The 18,693-nt window shown below is 47.3% G+C and overlaps 6 protein-coding genes across 6 annotated transcripts; 3 read left to right on the forward strand and 3 right to left on the reverse strand.

Moving 5' to 3' along the window:
- Positions 1-267: 267 nt before the first annotated feature.
- Positions 268-5,795, forward strand: BHQ10_009851 (uncharacterized protein; the record flags this gene model as incomplete). Its single annotated transcript, XM_040882811.1, has 9 exons — positions 268-549; positions 608-1,432; positions 1,484-1,531; positions 1,583-1,994; positions 2,052-2,139; positions 3,505-4,524; positions 4,581-4,923; positions 5,145-5,301; positions 5,374-5,795. The coding sequence occupies 9 exons, from the start codon at positions 268-270 to the stop codon at positions 5,793-5,795; spliced, it is 3,597 nt and encodes a 1,198-aa protein (XP_040738353.1).
- A 1,474-nt stretch (positions 5,796-7,269) lies between these two features.
- On the forward strand, positions 7,270-8,537 carry BHQ10_009852 (uncharacterized protein; the record flags this gene model as incomplete). The annotated part of the gene is made up of 2 exons (XM_040882812.1): positions 7,270-8,329; positions 8,395-8,537. 2 exons carry the CDS (start codon positions 7,270-7,272, stop codon positions 8,535-8,537), a joined length of 1,203 nt encoding a protein of 400 aa, XP_040738354.1.
- A 905-nt stretch (positions 8,538-9,442) lies between these two features.
- BHQ10_009853 (uncharacterized protein) lies at positions 9,443-11,110 on the reverse strand (the record flags this gene model as incomplete). Its single annotated transcript, XM_040882813.1, has 4 exons — positions 9,443-10,085; positions 10,160-10,431; positions 10,500-10,600; positions 10,666-11,110. 4 exons carry the CDS (start codon positions 11,108-11,110, stop codon positions 9,443-9,445), a joined length of 1,461 nt encoding a protein of 486 aa, XP_040738355.1.
- Positions 11,111-11,656: 546 nt separating this feature from the next.
- Positions 11,657-14,149, forward strand: BHQ10_009854 (uncharacterized protein; the record flags this gene model as incomplete). Its single annotated transcript, XM_040882814.1, has 13 exons — positions 11,657-11,729; positions 11,792-11,825; positions 11,893-11,942; positions 12,007-12,101; positions 12,157-12,302; positions 12,369-12,552; positions 12,616-12,685; positions 12,746-13,030; positions 13,084-13,134; positions 13,199-13,506; positions 13,565-13,665; positions 13,745-13,917; positions 13,983-14,149. The coding sequence occupies 13 exons, from the start codon at positions 11,657-11,659 to the stop codon at positions 14,147-14,149; spliced, it is 1,737 nt and encodes a 578-aa protein (XP_040738356.1).
- A 477-nt stretch (positions 14,150-14,626) lies between these two features.
- BHQ10_009855 (uncharacterized protein) lies at positions 14,627-16,263 on the reverse strand (the record flags this gene model as incomplete). Its single annotated transcript, XM_040882815.1, has 3 exons — positions 14,627-15,689; positions 15,741-16,016; positions 16,070-16,263. 3 exons carry the CDS (start codon positions 16,261-16,263, stop codon positions 14,627-14,629), a joined length of 1,533 nt encoding a protein of 510 aa, XP_040738357.1.
- A 557-nt stretch (positions 16,264-16,820) lies between these two features.
- On the reverse strand, positions 16,821-18,624 carry BHQ10_009856 (uncharacterized protein; the record flags this gene model as incomplete). The annotated part of the gene is made up of 5 exons (XM_040882816.1): positions 16,821-17,477; positions 17,538-17,947; positions 18,006-18,235; positions 18,360-18,510; positions 18,558-18,624. The coding sequence occupies 5 exons, from the start codon at positions 18,622-18,624 to the stop codon at positions 16,821-16,823; spliced, it is 1,515 nt and encodes a 504-aa protein (XP_040738358.1).
- Between the last annotated feature and the right edge of the window lie 69 nt (positions 18,625-18,693).

The raw sequence follows: 18,693 nt of genomic DNA on the forward strand, positions 1-18,693 counted from the left end.
GGTTCAATGGGCGAGAGAAACACGGTGGTTCGGGTTGTAGATGGTTCATTCATGTTCAGCGTGCCCTCAAGTGTGTACTACATCAACAGCTGCGCCGGGTATTCTCCGCAACCAATGACCGACCATTAGCTTTGCTGGTCATAACCCTCCCCCCCAACCCACCATCCACGCACGACCATTAAATAGAAGACAGAATTGATTTGTCGGGATTGAGATCTCTTTCCCATATCCTGGCTTCAATACTTGCTAGCATCCGAACTGTGAAAAATGACCACCCAGTTTCCCCCGTGGCAAAACACCGCTAGAGCTAAACAACAGGCGATCCTTGACGCAATTCCGCCAAAATGGAGAATTCCTGGATCAATAAGTCCGGGGTCAGAAGTAGCCGATGTTACTGGAGACTATATCCAGCAATTTTTGAGTCCCAGGGAGATAGCAATCACTAACGCGGACGCTGTTGTGATCACGGAGCATACGACTTCGGGAAAATGGAGATCTGTAGAAGTGACGGAAGCCTTTTGTCATAGAGCAGCAATTGCACATCAGCTGGTATGTTGGATCTTGAAGAGGCAAAATTACTAACGCTGAGCCGGATAAAACTGAGCAGGTTAATTGTTTACATGAGATCTTTTTCGATGCAGCTATAATTGCCGCCAGGAAGCTCGACGCCTACTTCACAGAAAAGGGGCGTCCAGTAGGACCTTTACACGGTCTTCCAGTCAGCCTGAAAGACCAATTCCATGTGCCAGGGGTTGAGACGACGATGGGCTACGTCGGGTGGATAGGAACTTTCGAAGGGAAACGGGGAGACCGTCGTGCAAAAACCTTTAAGAGTGAGCTCGTGCGCGAATTGCAAAACCTTGGTGCGGTGCTCTTCTGCAAGACTAGTGTACCAGCGACTCTGATGGCTGGCGAAACGGCCAATCACATAGTCGGCTATACATGTAATCCGAAGAACCGTCAACTCTCTGCTGGGGGTAGCTCTGGCGGCGAGGGAGCATTGATTGCACTCCAGGGATCGCCGGCTGGTTTTGGGACTGATATTGGTGGAAGTATCCGTGTGCCGGCTGTCTTCAATGGCCTTTTTGGCCTCCGTCCTTCCACAGGCCGAATGCCTTACGAAGGTGCAGCAAACTCGATGGATGGCCAAAACACAATTTTGTCAGTGATTGGGCCAATCGCAAGAAGCGTTTCTTCACTCAGGTTGCTTTTTCGGGCTGTTCTTTCTGAGAAACCGTGGTTACATGACCCGCTGGTTTTGGAGCTGGCTTGGCGAGATTCCATTGAATTGGATCTGAGGTCGCAGATCGAGAGCAACGGGGAGGTTCTTACGTTTGGAGTCATGCTCCATGATGGATTTGTTCAGCCTCACCCACCAGTGCAGCGTGCCATCAAGATGGTAGTTGACACTTTGAATCGGCTGGGTCACCGTGTAAGTATGCAAATCGGCCATACTCTGAATGCAGTCTAAAAGTTAAAGTAGACTATCGAGTGGCATCCTCCTTCGCACCAAGAGGCTCTTGAAATAGCTGTTCGTATATGCTTTCCACAGAGGTGATGTTTTAATACTGATGTGGATTAGACAACGGCCTTCAGCCTGGACGGGGGCGAGGATATCCTGTCTCAGCTTTCACTATCTGGCGAAACATTACTTCCGCAAAGTTTCATTAACAGCGGCACACAGAAAAATGCCAGCCAGGTAGCCGCATTGAATGTCCGGAAACGACAGTACCAGAAAGCTTACCTAGAGTACTGGAATTCCACCACGCAGCTTACCGGTACTGGGCGGCCAGTTGACGCTATTATTTGTCCTGTTGCGGCCCAAGCAGCCGTTATCCCTGGACACTTTAGGGACGTTGGGTACACTACATTTGTTAGCGTCCTAGATTACACTAGCATGGTTATTCCAGTCACTCATGTGGATAAAACCTTGGACAGAAACCCAGTCCAAGCTAAGTACCTCAGTGAGGTAGATAAACTGGTCACATTGGACTGTAAGTGGACCGCTGTGCGGGAAGACGTCGTGCGTCGGGTCTAACGTTGCAGCGTAGATGACGCAGTTATCTTCGATGGTGCTCCGGTTGGGATTCAGCTGGTCGGTCGGCGATTGCAGGAGGAAAAGATTCTCACTCTAGCTGAGTATATTGTGTCGAATATGAAATTATAGATGCAGGGATACCCCAATATATGTACCTGGACAACCCGTACCTTGATTGGCAAGCACTCCGCAAGTTGTCAATTACTTGATTTCCAGAACAGGAAATCCATACTCGATAGTATGCGGGGATGCGAACGATTCATTGTATGATAACATCGAGTAAGGGCTTTCCAAGAGGGAACTCTTTGTAGATACCACTTGGTGTTGAATGCTCAGTCCTTCCAGGGAAATACAATTGTCATCATTTCGACCATCGTTCTAGTGGGTGATCAGATCCTCCGAACTCGCAAAAGACCAAGGTACAGAGAACTCTGTCAAGCAAGGCCATTTATTCATTTCAGAAAAGTCGCTAGCCTACTTGTAGGAAGTCATCCGCAGGCTATAATTTGAATAGTCTATTCACCGGCACTGAAGGTACCCTCTGTTCCACCCGCAAAGAAGCCGTATGGAGTATGCGCTGCCTAAGAGAAAGGGACACAGAAGCATGGTCTAATGATGTTCCTGTCCCACTCTCCACGGTCCCCGACCTCGTAGGTACGTGATAACAGGATGGTCTCCCACAAATCAATCCACTCATACGCTACAGTAATTTCAACGGGGTCTCAAATTTCAAACCAAGACCTCGGCAGCCTCGATCTGTTTGGCACTATCTTGTATGTTGGGCCCCATTCTTGAGCATTGATTGGGTTTTGGGAAAGCGGAGAGAAGTCCATGACGAAGCACGACCCCTTCCGCGGGTAATTCCCGAAAGCCCGTCACATGTCCAAAGCTGATCGAGAACCAAATAATCGTTAAGCGGCCGTCGGAAGTCTCCCGCAACATTTCAACCCAACTTCAACTTTCCAGTGTAAATGTCTTTGCCGACTATCCCCAACCTTAATCCCTATTCAGGCCCTGATCGAGAAGGTTCCTGAGGTCTCCAAGGATCCGAGAACACCGTGAATCAAATGATTATCATATCACGCCATGCCGCCATCGTCTCACAGTGTACGTCCTTTGAGCAAATCTACCTTTAAAGTCGCGTCACCAAAGCTTCCAACTGAACAACGTCCTATCTGTCACACTGAACAGAACCAGGGGTCAATGCATCAATCCTCATCAAAGCGAAAACGTGTCGCATTGGCTTGCCAGAGTTGTAGAGAGCGTAAAGTCCGGTGTGATGGATTGAGGCCTGTGTGCTCCACTTGCAAACGACGACGAGGCACATCCACCGACCAATGTGAATATTTAGTGATAGCAGATACGGCTAAATATCAAACTGAACGAGCGTAAGCTACAGGGCTACTAGGCTTTCCAGGACATTAACAAGGCTAGCTATTGTACCGAGCCTGCTAACCGTATAACAGATATGTGCAGATGCTCAAGGAGCAAATTTCATACTTGCAACAATCCACTAGCCAACGTTCTAATTCCAGAGACAGCCAGATTTCAAGCCCAGCCGGCTCCAGTGCGACAGATCAGTTGGCACAAAGTACTGCTAATGTTGCGAGGTCAACTCCAGCCCCCTCAGTATCTCCCGAAGAGATCGAGTATCAGCTTTCCCCGCGCTCAGAGCTGCATCAGCATCAGCGATCACATCCTGAACCGACCCTTTCGAATGTCGTCAGTGCTATGGGAGCGGCTATACCGGATATCTGTGACATCCGGAGCCCCGACGAATACTACGGCCAGTCTTCTCTCGTGTCGTTCATTCAACAGTGTACCCATACCTCTGCAAACCAAAAATCTGGACGGGTTCCAACGTCCCGATCTACTCAACCTATTACTCCATCCACCCTATCTACAACCCTCACCGAATACCCTCTGAAATGCTACCTCTCCCGTGATTTTTCGCTACCACAGCGCCGAGTCGCGGACTGGCTTCTAGGGATCTACTTCGAGACTTCTCACATGTTCTATCCCTGGGTGCATAGGGAAAGTTTCATGACATGTTATGAGCAACTGTGGTCTAGCAATGACGAGGAAACTCCGAATGGCCTACCTGACGTGGGCATCGGGGGATCAGGGTGCTCGATGGAGGTATTTCATTGTGCTTTGAATGCTATTTTCGCGATTGCATGCGAATTCTCCAACATGCCCGTCAAAGAGAAACAGTCCTCTAGTTTGATGTTTTATGACCGCATGAAAGGCCTTATGAGCATCGATATACTGGATAGTGGGAATCTGGGCCACGTGCAGGCACTGCTGCTAGCCTCACTATATCTACAATGCACACCTTATCCTCGACGTTGCTGGAACGCTGTGGGTATGGCATATCGGATATCAGTTGGTATTGGATTGCATCTAAGTCGAAGCTGCGATGAATTGACTACTTTGGAGCGAGAGATTCGCTGGCGAGTCTGGTGCGCCTGCGTGCAGATGGACATGTAAGGATATTGATTAGTTCCTCCCGCTCGGACGTGCGATGTTGACAGATTCTTAGCATGGTCAGCATGACTATGGGACGCCCGTCCATGACTCGACTCCCATGCAAAATTCCCCTCCCCTCACCAGTTGATGACAGATGTTTGTCGACAGTGACTCAATCGGACGCACAATCACAAGCAGGCGCAATCTCCCACAATCAGTTCGTATACGAGAATATGAGACTTATTGGGATCCTGGGTAGCATACTTTCAGCGATTTATCATAGTACTGAGGCAGATACTGGCAAAGGACCACTCCAATTGCCTCCCTCAGATGGACAAGCCGTCATGGATATCGAACGTGCTTTAGAGGGCTTTCAGTCGTCACTCCATCCTGGCCTCCGATGGGACTCTAATCAGGTATGGAGCTGCATGATGGACCCTATTTTTAAAAGACTATCAAATTCTCTCCATGCACGGTAAGTCGTCCGCAGTCATCAATTTAGAAGTGACAATGTCGTGTTCTCATCATTGGCCTCAGATATCTTCACCTCAAACTTCTATTATATCGCCCGGGTTTTAGTGCGTATTGTTTTACAGCACTCTCGAGACGAGGGCGAACCCGAGGTGTAACTATGCAGGCAGAGGATTACCCGATATCCAAGACTGATTCATGGTCCGAATTAGGCCAGCGGTATTGTGCAGAGGGCTGTGTCCTAGCCGCCTGTGAGCTCATTGAATCATTGTCAAAGTCGACAGTGCAGGGTGCTACGGCGGCCTGGTGGTACGGGATATTCTGTGCGTCCTAGGTTTATGGTCCATTTGGGTCAGAATTCTGTGTAATGGAGCTAACGACCGTCATTCTTCTAGATCTCATTAGTGCTGGTGTTATTCTTATCGCAGTAGAGACAAACGGCACGGTAATCGATGGTGTGAGCAGCCGTCGACGAGACGACGCATGGAATTCTTGTTTGCAAACTCTATTTCTCATGGTGGATGTTCATCCCTCCGCCCGGGATTATGCCATCGCCTTGAATGGTTTGAAACAACAACGTGAACAGCTAACACAACCGGGTAAACACGCAGGGGAAAGTGGAGCAGACACTGGCCAGGATGGAGATGCAGTGCATAACGTAGCTCGTGACATTCCGGACGGCAATTGCCATTACAGTGCTCCAATTACTGCTCCGAGCCCCCTTTTGCACGGTTGGGACTTTGGCTTGGATGATCTCAGGCTTTCTCATTTTCTGCAGGGGATCGACGAGGATTTTCTATTTCCCAACCCACCCTGAGTCGTCTAAACTACACCAGACGCTTTAGAGTGGGACGAATCAATTGATTAAGAGCCCACTTGAGATCGCCTTGACAGTGTATCCTGCAGTGATCATGCTAGACAGTTCTTAAGCACCGTCACCATCATACGTGCAAGGTGAGGCTTCAATAGGGTACTCATGAATGTCTACGAAACCGAAAAGCGTCGTGCCCATGAAGAAAGTAAAACCTCACTGTTGCAAGCGACCTGGACAGCAATCAATTGCTATACATACAACAGCTCTGTTAGTTGCATCCTGTTCACGTCAGGAACTGCTTGGTGGGATATCTCCAGCTAATCCAAGGACGAACTTCTGGTCACGACCAAAAAAGCCCTATGGAATTCGTAGGATCCGTCGGGATGAGCACGATCAGGCGATTGTCGACTTTGTTTTTTGCTTTTTTGGAACGATAGCGGTACCCGAACGACGGTACGCAAAATTCGCAGTTGCCGGATATTTCCCGACAAAGCAGACCCGTCTCGGATTCAACCTCGTGTCATTCATGTGAGGCATTTCTGCAGGGGGCGGTGAACCTGGTCCATAAGGTCGGGTGGTATCCCCCGCAGATTGTCTCTCTCTCTCTCCTGTCATAGCTCCTAGCCTGAAGCCATCACATCTTTACCCCAATGAGAATCTTTCCTCCGTTTTACGGACCCCTTAGAGTCCTAACGATGGTTTCTCCCAAACCATAGTAGCTTTTTGTACGAGCGTTTTCTTGCCAAATCAGGGCCACATTAGACCCTTTGTTTAGTCATAAATACTACCTATTTTCCCATGTTCAAATTAATTATAGAAGTCAGTTATCAATGAAATTATTTAACATATGGTCGCTCACCTTGTGGGCTAGTAGGAACAGCCTTGCACCAAACCTTCCTTCGTGACTGCAACGACGGTATAGAACCAACATATACAAAAAAGTGCTCAATATCCACCCGCCTGAGTAGTAAGTTACCCCTTCATGTCTCGACAATATATAATCTTCTTAAGTCCAAGTATGAATCAATTTGCGAAAGCCAAGTTCGAAGAGTGGATACTTCCTCGTCCACTTAAAGGTCTGGATTTACCCCAACACCGCTCTTCCAGTCGCGGATATTTCCCGGCCTTCCGAACCATTAGTTAGCTAGTGCCTGATCTTGAGCCCGTTAAGTGAAGTTGAAGATGAGAGTGATCCATGGCCCGAATTTCCGTCAGAGATCGATTTCCAACGGTCTCTCGGGCGGAAGAGACCCGAGAAAGGAGAGTTGTATTCACACATGGAGAGTCTGTATTTTGTATAGGTACTACCTTCCGCTCTTTAAAGTCCTACATTCTTTAAGATCTATGCACATATCTTATGCTGATTCTTTCCAATAAGATGCTGTGTGCGGCGTCTTACTCATAATTAGTTGTCTGCTATGCTTCCTAGACACTTCAAAGCATTTCACACGGGCTCTACACTCACAAACAACACGCCATGGCAAACGACCACCATACCGCACCACCCAGTTTGGCCCTCTGTGTCACTACCAAAGACTTCGAGGCAGCTGCAAAAACAGTTCTTCCAAAAGAAGCATGGGTCTATGCCTCCAGTAGCGCAGCCTCGGGTCTATCACTCCAATCCAATCTAGATGACTGGTCTCGAATCAACTTCCGCCCTCGCATCATGAGGAGTGTTAGATTGCCGAATCCAACTCGGTATATCCTGGGTCAACCCGGCAGTCAGCCATTCTTCGTCTCGGCTATGGGAGTACTGGGTGAGGCACACCCAGGCGCAGAGCCCTTGCTAGTGCGAGGAGCTACCCGGAAGGGCTTACATATCGTGGTCAGCACGGCATCAACTAAGTCCTTGGAAGAGATTATGAAGGCCCACCTTGACGAGCAGTGTCAACTCGGTAATCAGAGCCCGTCCAAGCTGGCCTTCCAGTTGTACGTCCCCGTGGATCGGAATTTGGCTCGATCACTGATTCGGAGAGTCAAAGCGGCTGGCTATCATAGTCTATGGATTACAGTAGACACTTCTACACTGGGAAAACGAACGGCAGCTCGCTACCTGCAAGCACAAGAAGCTGTCGATCAAGGAGGTCAACAGACAGTTCCGGAGGCTGCAGCTGGTAATGCCTTTGGTCCCGCGTTAGGCGGCCGGCCTGTGCCGGGGTCCCTGGACCCCGGTCTCAATTGGGAGGAGTTGGCATGGATCACCGACGAGTGGGACGGACCGATCGTTCTGAAGGGGATCCAAACCGTCGAAGATGTCAAATTGGCCGTTCAACACGGCGTGCAGGGCGTCCTTTTGAGTAATCACGGTGGTCGACAGATTCATTCGGCCCCCAGCGCACTAATGACCCTATTGGAAACCCGTACGTACTACCCAGAGGCGTTTGACAAGTTGGAGATCTTTGTCGACGGTGGTCTCCGGGATGGCGCCGACGTCCTCAAGGCTTTGTGTCTTGGGGCAACCGCTGTAGGAGTGGGTAGGCCATACTTTTATGCCATGGCAGCCTATGGTATAGAAGGCGTCGAGAAGTGCACTGACGGTATGTTTATTTGGCATGCAAAAAGTCCTAGATTTACGAAATGCCCTTTGCTAACCCAATTTCAGTCCTTGCCGAGGAAGTTGAAATTACGATGAAGATGCTGGGAGTTTCTTCGTTTGACCAACTGCGGCCAGAGATGGTCAACGCCAGCCGACTTCTAAATGAAATGTGGCGACCGGACATCTGGTGGAACAAATCCAAGTTGTGAGATGAAAGTCACATGTTAAGGTAATTAGCAACATGTGGCATTTGTCGTTCGTATCTCTCGCACAATGATCATTCTCTCGGGGTTTCTCAATTTTCATGGTGATTTCATTCAACCACAGTCGCGCTGCGATCACAGATACCTGCGTATTTTGGATTGCATGGATCCGAAAAGGAAGCACCTGTAACAACCCAAAAGAGGGAACAAGAACAAGAACATAACGGACGATGGAAATCATACGTATAAGTCAAATATAAAAATAGAAAATCAAGGTTGACATCTTAGCATGTCCTGTTCTATCCAGGGACATCCAGGTTATGAGCTTGGCGATCTTCCTCTGATCTAATATGCTTTCTATGAAAAAAATCGCCAAATTTTTGTACTATTGCCATAATATTTTAAGTGGCCATAGATTCGAGAGATATTTTCGGGATATATTCTCATAGCACTCAGTAATTCTCACCGTCTGAAGGTACTAACGATATATCCCATCATCACGCCATGGATTACCCGCAAGTGGATAATGATAATCAGTAGTATTTAGGTAACCTAAACGAAAAGAGAATTAAATAGATGGATACATTGGCCGAATATGCGGCCAGGTGACTGATAGCCACTGGCATAAACACGGAGCCAATGCGGAGTGGAGATAAAGTCCTGTATTATCTGGATAGGATTAGTACTGTGAAACTGATATTATAAGTTAATATGCCTGTACACAGAGAGTCGTATATATTCTCATGTAACCTTTCAGCCCAGAGTAAATGGAGGGTTTAGAAGAGTCAGAGACTGCTGTGGAAGGAAAAGCCAATTGAGATTTGGCTCAAGAAGGATTGGGCGACACGAAGGTGGATTCATCGCATATTGCAGCTGAGCCACAGGTCGAATCTGTTGATCTTCCACGTAAACTAATATGTGAAGCGAAAACTGGGATGATCATCTCCCAGATTTTCAAGTTCTTCACGAGGCAACTGATAGCGACAATCTCTCTTTCCCGCATCCCGAAGCCTGTTCTCGCGTACAAGGATCCAGAGAAACACAACAGAAGATATTCCGCACAGCCAAACCATCCCCAGACTCACGCCATAACCAGTTGGATAGTAGGGAGCTTGTGAAGTGATGAAAATATTGCTAGCTACAAGTCCTCCACAATTTCCAAGTCCAATCTGCATAGCGGATGCTATAGATCGCTTATAGTGCCCAGCCACACTATTACTGAGCCATCCGATGACAATAGGTTGCGTCAGATATCCACCACCAGTGATCAAATAGAGAGCAAAGTATCGAACGGTCACGGGTACTGATCGTTGACAAAGCAATATGACATAGCCCACCGTAGCTATAACACAGCCAAGGAATGCGAAGCCGAAACGATGACGGAGCTTGTCACTTGCGATGGCCGCAGCTAGTGCAATAATAGCTGCAACAATATAGATTGGGATACTCATGACTTGAGCTCTTACCGCTGTCCACCCCAACTGGGTGAGAATAGTTGGAGTGAAGAAAGAGCCTGCGTATCCTGTGTTGACAATCCCCATGTACATGAGAACACTGGGAAGATGTCAGAATAATAAGTATGATATTCAAGTGCAATCCGGGCAAAATCCGGGTAAAGGAGCACATACGCAAGCCAGATTTTTGGATCCGAAAATGCTCGTTTCATTGCAGGTTTATCCAGATGGTCCATCCTTGCTTCTCCTACATCAGCGGCTAGGCGGGCAATCAAAAGGGCCCTTTCTTCTTCAGTTAGGAACCCGGCAGTCTCTGGCCAATCCACAATGACAAATTTGGACAAGCAGCCTAACACAGCTGTAACAAGACCTTCGATGATGAAGATCCAACGCCAGCCAGCATAGCCCCCAATACCATTCATATTAGCAATAGCATAAGCTAGAAGCTGGATAGTATCATTATCATGATTAGTTTAAAATTCTGTTCCTTAGATATAGAGTAGCCAATACTTACTCCACTGACTGCGCCCGCTATGATACTGGCACAAAAGAACAAATTGACCCTCCACTGTAGCTCATGACGTTTATAGTACATTGAAATCAAGTAGATACATCCTAGGGAAAAACATGTTTTATTAGAATGATACGAGAATAAAACTTTCGAAGGTTATACTACCTACCTGGTACGAATCCCGCTTCAAAGATTCCAAGCAAGAATCGGCACGCAACTAAACCTCCGTAACTCTTCGTTACTCCTTGACCGATGGTGATTATACCCCAGGAAAACATGATGCCACTGAGCCAGGTCGAAGGCGCAACCTTTTTCAAAATCATGTTGCTAGGAACCTCGCAAATTATATATGGAATAAAGAATATGAACAAAGCAATATTGTAGTCATTCCCAACCATGTGCAGGTCCGTAGTCATATGCTGGATTTTCGCATTCCCAATATTGATTCTGTCCATGAATGCTAGGAGGTAGAGAACAAAGAGGATGGGAAGAATACGAATATCCATTTTCCAGAGTAGTCTCCTTTCTGCGTCTTGGTCAACGGATTCTGGGGCAGTATGTGCATTAACGTCTTCGACGGCACATGCAACACCTTTTTGCTCAATATCGCTCATCTTGGACGTTTTCTCGATTCTTGATTCTTTGTCATATATTTGTGAATGATGAGCACACAAACGAGCAAATACACTGCCTGGAGACATGGTGAAACCATCCGAAATAACCCTATTTATAAGAAAACTGCGACGACGAGGTCATGCTTCTGATTCCCGTGTTTTCCTCCCGGTAATTTGAATGCGGGGCCCCAATTTCTACAACTACGGGAATTAGCCGCCCTGGGAAGGGCAGGTTCTCCAAGGTCCCTTTTGGGAAAATAGTAAACTTTCTAATCTCATCCCCAGGTCAGGTAGCGTCGCCCTCTGCACTTGATACCACAAAATATCTCTCCCCCGCAAATCGGCAATTTCTTTCGGCTTTTTCTTGGGCGAAAATTAATCTTGATTAGAAAATCACCGGATAAATATAAAGTTATTCTTGCAGGTATAAAGTTGGAGACTGCGCTATCGCATGGTCTGGTTTTGGATTTGGATATTACCTAGATTTGACGGACATTGATTCTTTTTTCGCCAATCTGTTCAGTCTCTGGGAACGGCGAATACGAAATGGACGAAAGAAAACCTCCCAAGGCACCCGGCCAACTGGCTTCAGCTGCCAGTGCATTTTTCGAGGCAATCCGTACGTAGATCAGGTATTCCGGTCCACTCTTGGGGCATTAGGTTGTGCTGAAAAACTTTTAGATCAGGCCGGTGTTCGTTACTGCTTTGTGAACTTGTTAGTTTTGACTCGTTGAATTCTTTCATTATACCATCATTCATTTACCGAACCCCATGGGTTACAGAGGCAGCGATCATCCGGCGGTTCTGGAGGCGATGCTAAAGGCAAAACAAGGTAGAGATTAGTTATAAACGAAAGGGACGAAGATCTCGTGGCGGCATGGCTGACACTGCGATAGAGAATTCCCAGACGTTCCCCAATATCATTACATGTCCGTCAGAGTTGGTGGGCTTGTCCGCTGCGATCGGTTATGCACAAGTCACGGGAGCACCAGTATGTGATACCTCTCCCTCACCGCTACAGATTCCATCACTGATAGACTGGCTAGCAATGTGTCATTGTCCATGTTGATTGTGGAACTCTAGCGATGGGGCAGTCGATTCACAATGCATCTATCGCTCGTGTTCCAGTCCTGTGCTTTGCCGGCCTGAGTCCTTACACACAGGATGGAGAGTTGCTTGGATCTCGAACAGAGTAAGATACAGCCTATTTAGGAATATTATCATGAAGTGCTAGAAATTGCTACTGAATCGCTTGCAGATTCATCCACTGGCTGCAAGATGTCCCAGATCAAGCCGCTATCCTGCGACAGTATTGTCGGTATTCAGGAGAAATCAAGACGGGGCGTAACATCAAGCAGATGATCGCCCGGGCCATGCAATTTGCAACCTCTGATCCGAAAGGCCCTGTATATCTCATGGCTGCACGCGAGGTTTTGGAAGAGGTACCATATCGGCTTTTATAGCCCCACTAACATCACCGTCAAATCTAATCCCCGATTTTGCAGATGGTACCGCCGAACAATTTAGATGATGAACTCCTCGGCCCCATTATGCCTCCACCTCTTCCGGATTCTGGTAAACAAAACACCTTTCTTGCGATTTGGCGGGGTAGAGATGTCGCTGACTTGGAAACAGGAGTGGAGATAATTGCTAAGGCCCTGATAGAGGCCAAGCGGCCCCTGATCGTTAGTGGATATCTCGGTCGAAACATGAAAGCACCACCTCTCCTCGCCGAACTGTGCGATAAGCTTCCTATCCGTGTCCTTGAAACTGTCGGCTCAGATGTGTGTCTTCGAAGTGATCATGAGGCTTACGTAGGGGTCACTGTTCGCACTCATCCCGAGGTACTGAAAGCCGATGTCATTCTCATCATGGATTGTGATGTGCCCTGGATTCCAACCTCGGGAAAGCCGTCGAAAGGTAAATTGAACTCCGAGCTCTGATTGAATCAAGAGAAACACTGACTTTCGAAGCGACGAAAATCTTCCATATTGATGTAGACCCTTTAAAACAACAGATGCCTGGTTAGTTTTAGGTTCCTTACTGCTCTTCCAGGCTTTTGATTCTCACTAATGTTTGTGCTACTAGTCTTCTATCTCAATGCAAAATTCCGGTACCGGGCGAGCTGTGAATTAGCCCTACATCAGCTCAATGCCTGGATTGATCGGCAGCACCTTGATGCATCTCGCTACGCCACCGCATTCGCGGAACGGGCAGGTGATTATAATAGCTTTAGGCAAAGGTTAGTTGCACTGGAATCACCAACCGACACGGGAGTAATTGAACTCCCGTACTTCACTTCGCGGTTGCGCCACCATATGCCTTCGGATGTCACCTATGTGATGGAAGCAGTGACCAGCAGTGTGGAGATGATACACCATTTGAACCTCACGCAGGTATGTATATCGTTTCTCGAGAATTTCTGCAGAGCGAAATTGACCAGAAGATCTCTAGCCCGGAAGCTTCTACGCCAGTGGCGCTGGCGGGCTTGGATACGGAGGTGGTGCTACTCTCGGTGTGAAGTTAGCCAAACCGGACTCGTTCGTTTGTGGAATGTACGTTTTCCCTCCTTTCTTCGTGATAAAACATCGAGGACACTCAGAATTCATTAAGACAATTCTGACTGGTCCCTAGTGTCGGTGACGGTACCTTCCTCTTCTCACAGATGGAGAGCGTATACTGGATCGCCCGACGTTACGACATACCCTTCCTCATGATTGTTCTGAACAATGGGGGATGGAATGCGCCGAAAGTTTCTACCATTCTAGTACATGAGAACGGTTTATCGTCAAAAGCTAATCGAAGAGGTAAATTACTACAAGCTCCGTGATCCAGAAGTTATTTTCATACTAAATTACGCTCAATAAAAAAGATATGCATATCTCCTTCGAACCATCTCCAGATTACACCGCAATTGCGACCGCAGCTGGCAAAGCATGGGGTGCAGTCATCAAGGACGTTAGAGAGGTCGACTCGACTTTGGCAGAAGCTGTCAAAGTGGTCCAGGGGGGGGAATGTGCTGTGGTGGAAGTCCGGTAAGTTTTAGAAAAGTGTGTCCTTTTGCATTGGAATCTCTTCTAATTGAATTATTGTAAAGCATCCCATCACTATGGAGGGAACTTGATAAGTAGGGCTATTTCAAGAATCTCAAAAAAATGAAAAGTGCGGAATACAAGTACGGGACTACGCCTTGTGATTTTGGCTATTGCCACAATCATAAGGTCTGGAACACGTATCCAATGTAAAGGCTTTATCATTCCCTTAGGATTCCCGAACCGGTAATCGGTTATGTTTATCCTTAACAATCAAGGAAAATAGACAATCTTACCATTGGGAGTGGGAAATTACATGATGCTATGTTGACCGAACAACCAAGTTAAAGTAATACGTTTACACTGTAAAATTTGCCAAGAATTTTTTTCTTTTTTCGTTAATGAAAAGAAAAGTGTACGAAGTACATATCATCCCTGCAGTTCGCGATAGAACGTTATCTTCAAGAGAAACCAAGCATCAAAACTACAGAGCATATCGGAAACCAGGAGTATGAGCCGCAAAAACCTCTGGATTTGAAACATAAGGAATTTCCTCCACTACCACCTTCTCTTCCTGGAGGCCATTTGCAAACTCTCTCTCGGTAACAGCGAGTGCTTTATTCTCATTGACCAAACAGAGACGGAGGGTAAATGTAACCGCTGCACAGCCAACACAAAAGCAGGCGTTCGCAATCATTGCGTTCAGATACCTTGGACCATCGGTAGAGGGATATAGGTATGGGCTGTAGATCTGAGCAAGGTTCCCAACGGTATTTACCAACGCAATTGCCGCAGCACGTTTCTCAATAGGTCTTGGTAGAGTGCTGGAGATCCAAGCAAGCGCTACATTGTAGCTGCCGTACACACCCGCGAGCATTAGGAAAAGGGAGATATACCGAGCAGTAAAGTTGAGTGTCGTAGCAGCAATAATGAATCCAACCATGCCAAAGAATATGGGCACCATGATGTGGTAACAGCGCTCTCCTCTCTGATCAGAGCTGTAGGAGACAGCTAAAGCTGTAATGGCGGCGAAGACGTAAGGAGGTGCTACAAGTAGTAATGTGTTGACTTGGTTGTAACCGAGCGTTGCCACCAAAGTTGGGATGAAGGACGTTACAGCACCAGCTGAAGTTTTAGTGATGACAATGAGAGCTAGGAGCCAGACTTTGTAATCTACCAACGCCATTTTGAGACCGCTTAGGAGCGAGCCGCGCTCAGTATCGTTAGTTCCAGATGAAGTCTCGAGCCGGCGGGTGGCGATAGCCTTTTCTTCCCCTGACAGAAATTTGGTGGTGTGTGGGTAGTCAGGAAGTATAAACAGAGCAGTGATGGCGATAAAAACTGTGATGGCACCGTCGATGACGAAGAGCCACCTCCACGAGGCTATCCCTCTCGCCCCATCCAGCCCGTGCTGAACACCTGCTCCAATGAGACCACCGAATCCGCTGGACAGAAGTGAGCCAGTATAGAGAATTGAAGTGCGAAGCGCAAGTTCTTTACGGGTGTACCATGATGATAGTAGGAAGAGCGCTCCTGGAAAGTAAGGCCTATGTTCAATTAGTCGCAGAAAATCCAATTCTGAACATGGAATGTCTTACGCTTCTACAAAACCAAGAAAGAAACGAACGACTACCAGACCGTGGAAGTCTTTCACAACAGCAGTCATTCCAGATACTACGCCCCAGACGATCATGCAAGATGGGAGGTAGATCGAGGGTCTGACTTTTGTGATGATCATATTCGAAGGAATCTGGAGAGCGAGGTACCCAGCGAAGAGAACGCTTATTGCCGTGTTGAACTGAGTACCATGAAGGTGTAGTGACTTTTCAATTCCTTGGATCCGCGCATTCGCCAAAGCATTCCGGTCAAGATAGCTGGAGGTATTAGTGATACTCATTCCCGTGCACGGAGTAGCGACTTGACTTACTTCATCACAATCATGAGAAAGAGTAAGGGCATGAGTCGAAGATCGATCTTTCGAACGAGTTTCTTTTCCTTTAATGCATATTCTTCAGGGCTCATGAGGTCTAACTCATCGTAAAATTGTTGGAGAGCTGCGACTGGAGCAAGGCTGTTCCGGTTCACAGCTTCATCGTCGTTGTGCTTGTCGCCCGTCGTCATATTGCTGCGGGAGAGTGTAGAAGACAATAATAGCGAGTGATTTGGTCCGCGGTGATTGAATGGGTGCAGATACGTAAACTGGAGGGCGGCGGGCTAGACTTTATAGATCGAATTGCCATATCCGTTGAATATACATGCATGATTTCTTCTCCATCCCCGCATTCTCGGGGTCGATAAATATCCACATAATTGCAGGGTAAAAGCCAGGATCCGTACTAGTCCACCACTCAGGTGCGGAAGTTGACCGAGAAGTTGTTGAGCTTCAAATCTCGGAAGTTGACCGAGGGGTGGCGTGATATATGCAGCGGGCTGCTCCGAAGAGGCTAGTGTAGTTACTCCACCTGGGCAGCTTCATATCTTTTTTTTTTTCGAATACTTTTGGACAGCCACCCACCCTCTGGTGAAGATTGTACTGGCATGGAATAGAGGCTGTCAACGCCTGAGCAGGCTGAAAGAGGGAGCTTCAAAATGTCTATAGAAATGTGCCCTTTTACACTCATTGCTCACTCCTCAGTTGTAGGATATGCTTGATCTTGAAGATAATTCCATCATTACTTCTAAACTCTCTGTAACTCTGTTGCGCCAACATTCTTACTCTCTTTTTCCTCTAGAATCCTATCTTCTGTCATCCACCGAGTCAAGTCTACATGAGCCTTCCAGCCCATCCACCAGTGACCGGCGAATAATTCTTCCATCATTTCCATTGGAACTCCTTTAGTCTCAGGAGCCCAAATACCAAGCAAAAGGAAGCCAAGAGCACACACCACGGCCCAGAAGACATACGCCCCCCAAATATTCAAGCTGACAAACATGTTTGGTGTGACGCGGACCACAGCAAATTGGAAGAACCAGTGAAGTGCCATATTAGTGGCATAGCACACACTTCGAATGCGTGTCGGATAGATTTCAGTACCGTAGAGATACTGAACTGTACAGAGACCGATAGACCATCCGACAGCGTAAATGAATACTGAGGCAATAGCTGCGTCAGAGGCTGACCTATTTCCTGACTGGAGGAATAGTGACATGTAAATGGTCATGTAAACGTGAGTAATGCACTGCAGAGCGAGACCGGTGAGCATGCAACGACGGCGTCCAAACACATCGACGAGCCCCCATGTAAAAACAAGCGTGAAAACCAATTTGACTACCCCATATGCCCCTGAGGTAATCAAAGAGGTATTGTTGCCGACCACTCCTGCATAGGTAAAAATCTATGGATGTTGTTAGTTATCTAGAAAATATAGAACAAATATCTGATAGAGGAGTAGCACCTGAGGGATATAGTATGTGATACCATTTCCGCCGCTCCATTGAGCAACGGTTTGCATGGTCACACCAAGCAGAAACCGTTTGCGATAAGTTGAGATTGTAGCAATTTCCTTGATGATGGTCCAAACTGGAACGCCTTCCAGGTTTTGACGTTTCATTCGAATCTGTTCTTGTATTTCTCTGTATTCATCCGAGAGGCGATAGTCATTCTTGACCGAACGGCGGAGTTGAGCAAGAGCCTGCAGTGCTTCATCACCTCGGTCTTTCGAAGCTAGCCAGCGAGGTGTATCGGACAAGAAGAAGGAACAAATAAGAGCGATGCCGACAGGGATAAGGGGAATGCTCTGTACGAGTCGATATTGGGTAGCGTGAGCCTGCATCGTTACGCTTGCGGCATAGTTTATGAAGAAACCTGGAGTAATTCATTAAGAAAAATTAGATTTATAGAAGATATGTTGACTTAGACTCACCAAGTGTAAGAGCCGAAAGTAAAAGAACCATATAGATACTGACGATCATTCCCCGCGACTTAGCAGGCGCGCACTCCGAGAGATAGAGCGGCGCAACGACAGTGAGACCGCCGGCACCAAGTCCTCCCCATATTCTGGCGAAAAGCATGAACCCAATGATTCCTGATGAGAATATTTGCATGAGGACTCCACTTCCCCAGAGAGCAACGAAGAGTTGCCAGCTGCGTAGTCTACCAAACCTGTCAGTAACAGCAAGGGCAAGCAATGATCCCCTTCACAGCGGATAAGTCAGCAAATCATTTAATTTAGTTGATGGATTTAGGACGCGATGACTAGAAATCTGCCATAACCTACAATGCTGCTCCCAGAACCCCGAATGAGGAGATATTTGCGGTGCGGCTTGCAAGACCCGATTCGTTGTTCTTCCAAAGAGAGGCTGATAGTCCAAAATCGTGCTTGAACGAAGTCAAACTGATAGATGCACTGAATCCACCTTCATCGTAGCCTGTTCAGGTTAGAAGTCTTCACATAAGGGACTGAAAGTGCTTGCACCTTTAGGGATGCCACCAGATGCGATGACAAGGACCGTGAAAATATAATATGGATTAATGTCAAACATATTTAGTGTCTGCAGAAGGCATTACTGTGTACAACGATGGAGGTAGAGAGTAGCACTTTGACTCTTGAT

This window comes from Talaromyces amestolkiae (genome assembly GCF_001896365.1).
Source record: "Talaromyces amestolkiae strain CIB chromosome Unknown scaffold27.1, whole genome shotgun sequence".
Taxonomy (NCBI): Eukaryota; Fungi; Ascomycota; class Eurotiomycetes; order Eurotiales; family Trichocomaceae; genus Talaromyces; species Talaromyces amestolkiae.